Raw genomic sequence first — 7,932 nt, 5'->3', positions numbered from 1 at the left:
TCTCCACCTGCCTGGGCGCACAGGCCACAGGGCCACCACCAACTCCCACCCAGGCAGCCCCGCCCCGAGGTGTGCAGGGGCTGAGGCCCCCGGCAGACGCGGGAACAGGGCCGACGTCGGCTGGAAGACTCAGCAAGGGCCTAGCTGCGGCCCCGCCCCAGCCACGGGCTCCACTGTCCCTCGGTACCTGATGGGGGTCCGGGGGCTGCTGTTGAGACGTCTGGGGGAGCGCAGCTTGGGCTGGAAGGAAAAGCCCTCCTTGATGCTGTCCAGGACGGAGGGTGCCACGTACGTGAAGCCCTGAGGGGAGGGGCAGGGCCGCGAGGCTCAGGGTTCACCACTTCTCAGCCACGGGTCCCACCCGGGTCCCCACAGGCCCAGGCCCTCACCAGGAAGGCCTGGTTGGCGCTCTCGCTGAGGGCCGTGTCGTCTGGACTGTCCACGGGTGTCTGCCGCGTAAAGCGGGTGTCAAACTGACTCACATCCTCCTCCGACTGCTGCAGGCAGACCCGAGTGGGGAGGGGTCAGGGGACATCAAAGTGCGTGTCCCCCGCCCGCCACCGACCCAACGGGCTCTCCGCTCACCAGGCTGGGCCTGAAAGGGGGGTCCACACGGCGGGCCAGGAGGTCGTCCCAATTCATGTGCCGGAAGAAGGGGTGTCTCTGTGGGTAGACAATGCCCCACGCGTGCCAAGAGCTCACCCTCTCTGGCCCTGGGTCACCCACTCTGTCCAGGGCCCTGCCCCTGTACCTGTCACCCTCGGAGACTCAGCCCTGCCCCCTGGCGGCAGTCCCAGGCCCACCTGCACATCAGCGGCGTCCCCTGGGCCACCGCCAATCCGCTGGCTGGGATTCCGCTTCAGAAACTGCAGGACCAGGACAAAGGGCAAGGGCTGGGGAGGCACTGCTAGTGTGTCCCCACGTCCCAGGGCTGCTGGGCAGGGTATGGTGAGGTGGGGGAGGCCTCTGGGCATGGCCCGCACCTAGGACACCCTCAGGACCTTTGAGGTCTGGTCCCATGATGCCTCCTCCATGAAGCCTTCGTGAAGGCTCAGGCGCGGGGCATTTTGTTGAGGGCAACGCCCAGTGGCCTGTGACATCTCTAAGGGGCACTTCTGCCGGAAGGGTGGCTAGCTCACATGAACATCCTGCTGATTAGGGCTCAGACCAGGGCCTGGTCCAGGGGCAGCAGTGGGTCTGTGCCAAGGCCAAGGTGGGGACTCAGAGTCTCAGATCCCAAGGTCAGGGCACTTTTCCCTCCCCGGGTGCACACTCTGGAGGCCCGACTTCCCCTCAGCCCACAGAGACTCAGGCATGCGTATAGAGGGGCTGGCAGGACCCAGGGCAGAGAGGCCTGACCCACGCAGGAGGGAACCTCACCTTTTTGACAAGGTCCCGGGCATCTGGGGTGAGGTAAGGGGGCAGTGCCAGCTTCCCCTTGATGATCTTATCCATGGTCTTCTTCCGGTTCTCTGCGGTGAAGGGTGGCTGGAGGAGGCACAAGGTGAGGGGAGCCTTGCAGCCCCTCTCCGGGCCCTGCCCCTGCCCGGGAGGAGGTCCCCTCCCGCCCCCACCCTCCCTCCTCCCAAGGAGGCTGGACTTGCCGATCCAGTGAGCATGTCGTACATCAGGGCCCCCAGGCTCCACCAGTCCACAGCCCGGTTGTGGCCACTGCGCACCAGAATCTCAGGGGCCCTGGGGGCCGGGCGGAACGGTCAGTCAAGGCGAGTCCTTTCTGGCTGTCCTCCCGAGCCCTGGGCCAGTCGGGTGCCACTTACATGTACTCGATGGTGCCGCAGAAGGTGTGCGTGACAGCGCCCTCGTGGATGGATTCCTTGCAGAGCCCAAAGTCGGTCAGTTTGATGTGGCCTGAGGACGGACGTCGGGAGAGGTCAGGCCTGCCTGTGAGGCTCCAGGGCCCCCCCGGGGCTGGCACGCACGCTCACCCTGGCTGTTGAGCATGATGTTCTCAGGCTTGAGGTCCCGGTAGATGATGCCCTGGGAGTGGAGATGGCCCAGGGCCAGCGTGATCTCGGCCAGGTAGAAGCTGGAGAGAAGGGACAGGGTGAAGGCAGGGGCGGGCAGGGACCAGGCGCCCCTTGGGAGAGTGGCAAGAGGAACACGCACCAGGCTGTGTCTTCCAGGAAGATGCCTTCTCGCTCCAGATGCGTGAAGAGCTCGCCACCTGCGACAAGAGCCCCGTCAGCAGCTGTGTGCTGGGACCAAGCCCCTTTGCGCTCTCTGAGTCTTGGTTTCCTCTTGAGGAAAGGGGGCTGGTCATTCCCGCCCTACCTGCCTCCCAGAGCTGCCGTGGGGATTCGATTCAATTCAGCAAACATCTACCGACGCCTACTCGGTGCCCGGCCCTGTGTTGGGTGAAGCTGGGGACAGGATGAAGAGACCCAGCCACTGCCCTCAGGATGCTCAGTCTACTGGGGAGACAGACATGCACACAGAGGCTCTCATACGCCAGGCTGAGGCCACGGCTCCAAGAGCTTAACCCAGAAAACCTCATAGAGGAGATGGGGAGGAACAAAGGAATCCCAACACAAGAGAACAGCAAAAGCATGGTTCGTGGGACTGTGGGGGGCGGCACAGGACACAGAGGCAGACGTTTGCTCGTGGGGCTCATCTGGGGCAGATGAAGAAGGAAGGGAAAAGTCCAGAAGTGCTCTATGGTGAGGAAGAGCAAGTAGGTCAAGGAGGCTAGACTTGATCTGGGCAGCCATAGAGACACAGGACCATAGCGGAAGCGCTGGGAACAGTCCTGGGCTCTAGGGACATGATCAGCAATGAGACACTGGAAGCAGGTGAGCGGGAGGCCTCGAGCCCAGTTAGAAACCGCTGTGCAGCCGGGCTCGGTGGCTCAGCCTGTAATCCCGCACCTTTGGGAGGCTGAGGTGAGTGGATTGCCTGAGCCCACGGGTTCGAGACCCGCCTGGGCAGCGAGACCTCATCTCTACAATAAATTAAAAAATCAGCCGGGTGTGGTAGCACATGCCTGTAATTCCGGCTACTCGGAAGGCTGAGGTGGAAGGATCGCCGGAGCCCAGCAGGTCGAGGCTGCGGTGGCCGGGAGCGGCCACTGCACTCCAGTCTGAGCGATAGAGTGAGACTCCAACTCAAAAAAAAAGAAAGAAAGAAAGAAACCGCTGTGCCCACCCACCCCCATGCCCATGAGAGAGTGGAGGGGATGGAGAACACTGCTGAAAATGGACCAGCTGGGTCGGGGACTGGCCTGGACACAAGGAACACAGGAAAGAGGATCAAAACGTGAGGTGGGGGGAGCAGAAACAGACAAAACCGCCCTCTGGACTCCTATCCAAACTCCCACTTTCCCATCCACCCTAACACAGGTGAGGGACACAGAGGCACTGGACAGATGTTTGCTGAATGAATGCACAGATGGACTGATGGGTGGGTGGACGAGTGGGTGGGTTGGTGTGGGGGCCCCGAGCCAACCTCCATAACCACATGTCTCAGTTTCCCCCCAGAGTTCCCAGGGCTTCCTGTGCTGGCTCCCGGCCCCTGCCCACACCCCTGCCCGGGCCCGCACTCGTACCACTGAGGCACTCGAGGATGAGGTAGAGTTTGCCACCCGTCTGGAAGGCATAGGCCAGCTCCACAATAAAGGGGTGCTTCACTGACTCTAGAATGTTCCGCTCAGCCCGTGTGTGTGCTGTGTCCTTGGCGTTGCGCACAATTTTGGCCTGGAGATGCAGGAATCGGTTAGAGGTGAGGGCACTGAGAGCTCCTGGGTCCCTCCAGCCATGACCCTCTGCCATTCTCTGTCACTTCTTGTATTTCTCTGTAATCCTGTTGCTGTCAGCAGTCATCCTTTTCAGGAGCTGGTTTGTCCTCTCACATATGGTTTCGCAACCTCAGTAAGGCTGACACCTTGGACCAGATCACCCTGTTGTGGGAGACTGTCTTGTGCACCAGGGGACGTTCAAGCATCCCCGGCTTCTGCCCACTGGGTGCCAGTGGCACTCACCTCTCTCATCTTCACAATTGAAAATGTATCCAGACATTATCCAATGTCCCCTGGGAGGCAAAGCCGCCTCCCTTTGAGAATGACTACAAAACAATATACATGACAACAGATAATAACTGAGCAAAGGCCAGAGACGGGGGCCATCTCCTCCACGGTGATCCCTGTTGTCTTCCCAAAGCCTGGCAGAGCATGCTGGGAATGACAGTCACTGGGTATTTTTCTCCTGAACCAATGACTCACCTTCCTCAGGACTTTCATGGCATATATTTTGCCTGAGTTGGTGCCTTGCACTTTTCGTACCTGGAACACCTGCAGGGCAGGGGAGACAGGATCAGCTTCCCTCTCCACATCCTATCTCCAACAAACCCCACCCTGAAACTCTGGCATTGGGACGGAGAGGCTGGGCCCCGCCAAGGGTGGGGCAGTCAAGATTTCAAGTCCTGTCCCAGAGAATGTGCCCTTCCCTGTTTTTTGTTTCAAGCTCTGAATTCCATCAGAAGCTCTGCTGATTTACTAATCTAATTTGTTAGCTCAAGCCTGGGGCTGCGAGGCCCTGGGGAGGAAGGCCAGTACCTTGCCATAGCCACCCTTGCCCAGAACACGCAGCAGCTCAAAGCAGTGGGGGCCGATGCGCTCGGGGCCCAGGTTCACGCTGGTCTCGGTCAGCTCCACCTCCTCATAGTGTCCCACAGGCCTATGGACACAAGAAGTTAATTGGGACAAGGCTCTGGTGCTCGCCAGGTCCCCTTCCCCGCTCCAGTGCCCCTCCCCGAACACGACCCTCACTCACTCCAGGCCAGCCGCCCTCAACTCGGCAAGGGGACACACGTCCTGTGAGAAACCGAGGGTTAAGAGCCAAGGGAGGTGCCCGGGTACCTCCCTCACCCCTCCCAGCTGGACTGCTTGGCCCAGGAGAGAAGGGGGTCAGGCATGGACGCTGGCAGGGGATGGCAAGGACTGGAAAGGAGAGGTCGAGGGTAGAAAAGGGAGAATCAGGGGAAAGGTCTGGGTCTGGAGGAGAGTCAGGGAGAGGGTGTGATCTGCGAAGGACCGGGGTCTGCGAGGGTCGGAGCCCAGTCTGGGTCGGGGGGTTCCGAGGCTCCGACCTCGGCTGGGTTTAGGAGCGGCTCCGGAATCCCGGCGCGCGCGGGCGGGGCACTCACCGCGGGGCTGAACTCCGGCTCGCCCTCGCCCTCGCTGCCTTCCTCCGTCTCCAGGTCCAGGTCAAACACGGCCGCCATGGCGGCGCCGGCCCCGCGGGCCCCCCGGCCCGTACCTGGCCGCGCTCTGAAAGACAGCCCGGGAACTCTACGTTATCACTCTGCGACGGCTGCCGCGCGCTCCGATGACGCAAGTGGCTTGGCTCTCCTTCCGGAGGCCTGGCGGGGGAGGGAAGATGGCGTCCGTCGCAAGGCCTCTCGGGAGTTGTAGTCCCAGAGTGCCCGGGGATGCGCTCAACCCTCGGAATCCCCTTCAGCGACCCTTCGTCCTCCCAGCACCGCTCCCCGGGCGCCCACTTTGACTCTGGGGAGACTTTTGAGTCTGGATGAGGCAGAGTTGGAAGTGCATGCAGGTGTGACTGTAAATGCCATCCCCAGCCCTTTTGGGGTCGTGTCCTGCAAGGCTGGCTGGGTGACCAGAGGCAGGTCGCTTTCCTCTCTCTTCGCTCCAGAAAGGGAGGCAGTTGCATCAGGGCCTCCCTAGCGTGCCTCTGCCTCGAGGACCCTGCAAGTCAGAGCATTTACTGGGGGACAGCTTACTGCCAAGCTGTCGCCAGATTCCTGCCCTAAACAGTTTGGGGGGTCATCAATTCACCCAAATATGAACTTTTACTGGAGTTTACTCCGTTGTTAATTTAAGCTCATTTAATAATGCGGCCACCTGGTACAGAATAGAAACAATAAAGCTTTGTCGAAACCTGGCTTGGTGCCTCATGCCTGCAATCCCAACACTTTGGGAGGCAGAGGCGGCAGATCACTTGAGGATCACTTGAGGTCAAGAGTTCAAGACCAGCCTAGGCAACAAAGCCAGACTCCAATTCTGCAAAAAACTGTGGTGGTGGGCACCTGTAGCCCCAACTGCTCGGGAGGCTGAAGTGAGAGAATTCTGTGAACACAGAAGTTTAAGGTTACAGTGAGCTATGATTGCACCACTGCACTTCAACCTGGGTGACAAAGCAAGACCCTGTCTCTAAAAATAAACTGTGTTGAAAGAATAAATAACCAAATCTGGTTTGTGACTTTAAATTGCACATAGATTCTTGTTGGATGGGACTCCGTGAGGGTGATTTTGGACCAGACCAGGCCTTGAGTGTGAGTTCTGATTGCTGGAGACTGTTTAGATATGCCATGTAGTTGAACAGGGGAGGCTGGGTGTGAACTCAGATGGACAGAACTCAGGGGATCTCCAGGCTGGCAGAGGGTTATCTGGTCGGATGTGGTCCTCTGGTTGTAATTCCACCAAAGGAGATGCTCAGGTTTGGGCCCTGATGTGAGTGTAGAAGCCTGGCCCGTAGGGCAGTTTTCCAGTTCCAGATGCTACAGGGATCCTCTCCAGACCTCTCACTCCTCCTGTTATTCCCAGGTAGCTGATCCTGGGTGGAGTTTCCCGATCGAGAGAACCTATCCCAGACTCCAGACACTTCACTAGTTCATAGCCTTTATTCAGGGAGGGATGCTTGGGGAGAGGTCCACAGCTCCTGTGCTGCCCAGAGGCAGTTCTTAAACAGCCTTCCTGGAGTGAGGAAGGGAGTGCGAACTCTCCTCTGTTGATGCTGGTTAGGTGTGCCAGAGGCGAAAGCACTGAAGGTTGGTGAAGAAGCTACATGGTGGATGGGAGGGAGGCGGCCACACGTCTCAAGGCCAGTTATGAATGAGGGCAGGGAAGCGAGGGGGGCCTAGACGTTGAGCAGGCATGTAAGACTTAAGCTAGAAACCCAGGCCCTGCATCACGTCCCACCACCCTTCTTCCACCGTGTGATATGACCTTGGGCAGTCATTTTTCCTCCGAGCCTGTTTCCTCTCATCCGTAGAATGGGAGCAATAGTGTCTGTCTGGGGGAGTGAAGGGAGAGGGCAACTGCTGTCCACAAGCCACCTGCCTCTGCTGCGCAGGACAAGAGAGGCATGGGACACCGCCAAGCATTTCAGTAGGCTCTGGGATTTGGGGAAGAGGAAGACAGGAGCTTCAGTCTCAGGTTTTCCTGGGATTTGTCTAAGGCCAACGGCCCGACCAGGCTCTCTTCCCCTGTAGGTGACAGGAAAAAAGACAGACCTGGGAGGGTGGGGGCGAGGGGCTGAGTTTGGACCCACTTCCACCTGCAGAGGTGACAGTGAAGGTGTGGGTGTGCAGCTGGGTCACCTCTCCGAGGCTAGAGTCCCAGGAAAGCTGTGGGCTGGACTGGGGCCTTTGAGAGGCCAAGAGGGCCAGCAGCCCCTAGATACTTGCTTTTTTGTAGCCTTGGAATCCAGCAGGCCTTTGTGCCAAAATGGCCCCGCTGCTCTGGGCATTGGAGTGGGCCAGGCTGGGGCTGGGGCATGACGATGGGGAGAGAGGGAGGGAGAGCACCAGGGAGCAGAAGGCACCACAGGCCCTCCCCCATCACTCTCCCTGCCCCCTGGCCCCAGTGCTATTTGAAGTGAGACAAGAAGTAGGCTACAGGGTAGTTGGGCCCGTCAATACCCAGCCCCTGGCAGAGACCCAGTAGGCGGAGACGGGCCTCGGCGGGGCTGGGCCCTGCACAGGCCACGCTACAGTAGGGCTCCTCATACTCGCCGGGCACCAGGGCTTCCTCTAGCAGATTAAGGCGCAGTAGGCCCTGGTCGTGCAGGGCCTGCAGATTCTCACGGCTGGCAGTGGAACTCAGGGCCTGCAGGTGCTGGGACACCAGGCACATGACGCCTACCAGGTGGCCACGGGCGCGTGGGTGGGTGGGCAGGG

General features: G+C 59.8%; 2 protein-coding genes across 2 annotated transcripts in view; both read right to left on the bottom strand.

The window, feature by feature from the left end:
* RPS6KB2 (ribosomal protein S6 kinase B2) overlaps window positions 1-5,325 on the bottom strand; it is a 5,699-nt gene extending 374 nt beyond the window's left edge. The window contains exons 1-14 of the mRNA XM_021708604.1: window positions 5,158-5,325; window positions 4,785-4,825; window positions 4,568-4,688; window positions 4,235-4,303; window positions 3,563-3,710; window positions 2,128-2,185; window positions 1,947-2,047; window positions 1,779-1,869; window positions 1,605-1,695; window positions 1,381-1,488; window positions 804-866; window positions 586-663; window positions 390-497; window positions 175-300 (exon numbers count right to left, since the gene is read on the bottom strand). Of these exons, the coding sequence (XP_021564279.1) occupies window positions 175-300; window positions 390-497; window positions 586-663; window positions 804-866; window positions 1,381-1,488; window positions 1,605-1,695; window positions 1,779-1,869; window positions 1,947-2,047; window positions 2,128-2,185; window positions 3,563-3,710; window positions 4,235-4,303; window positions 4,568-4,688; window positions 4,785-4,825; window positions 5,158-5,235 (1,281 nt within the window). The 5' untranslated portion in view covers window positions 5,236-5,325. The remainder of the gene's footprint in view (window positions 1-174; window positions 301-389; window positions 498-585; window positions 664-803; window positions 867-1,380; window positions 1,489-1,604; window positions 1,696-1,778; window positions 1,870-1,946; window positions 2,048-2,127; window positions 2,186-3,562; window positions 3,711-4,234; window positions 4,304-4,567; window positions 4,689-4,784; window positions 4,826-5,157) is intronic.
* A 1,310-nt stretch (window positions 5,326-6,635) lies between these two features.
* Window positions 6,636-7,932, bottom strand: part of CARNS1 (carnosine synthase 1) — a 2,156-nt gene continuing 859 nt past the window's right edge. Inside the window, exons 1-2 of the mRNA XM_021708602.1 lie at window positions 7,451-7,932; window positions 6,636-7,417 (exon numbers count right to left, since the gene is read on the bottom strand). The exon at window positions 7,451-7,932 is cut by the window's right edge and continues 859 nt beyond it. Of these exons, the coding sequence (XP_021564277.1) occupies window positions 7,622-7,932 (311 nt within the window). The 3' untranslated portion in view covers window positions 6,636-7,417; window positions 7,451-7,621. The remainder of the gene's footprint in view (window positions 7,418-7,450) is intronic.

The sequence above is a fragment of the Carlito syrichta genome, unplaced genomic scaffold (assembly GCF_000164805.1).
Source record: "Carlito syrichta isolate Samal-C Ts95f unplaced genomic scaffold, Tarsius_syrichta-2.0.1 Scaffold143041, whole genome shotgun sequence".
In the NCBI taxonomy this organism is placed as follows: Eukaryota; Metazoa; Chordata; class Mammalia; order Primates; family Tarsiidae; genus Carlito; species Carlito syrichta.
This window is presented reverse-complemented; position numbering and strand designations above follow the sequence as displayed.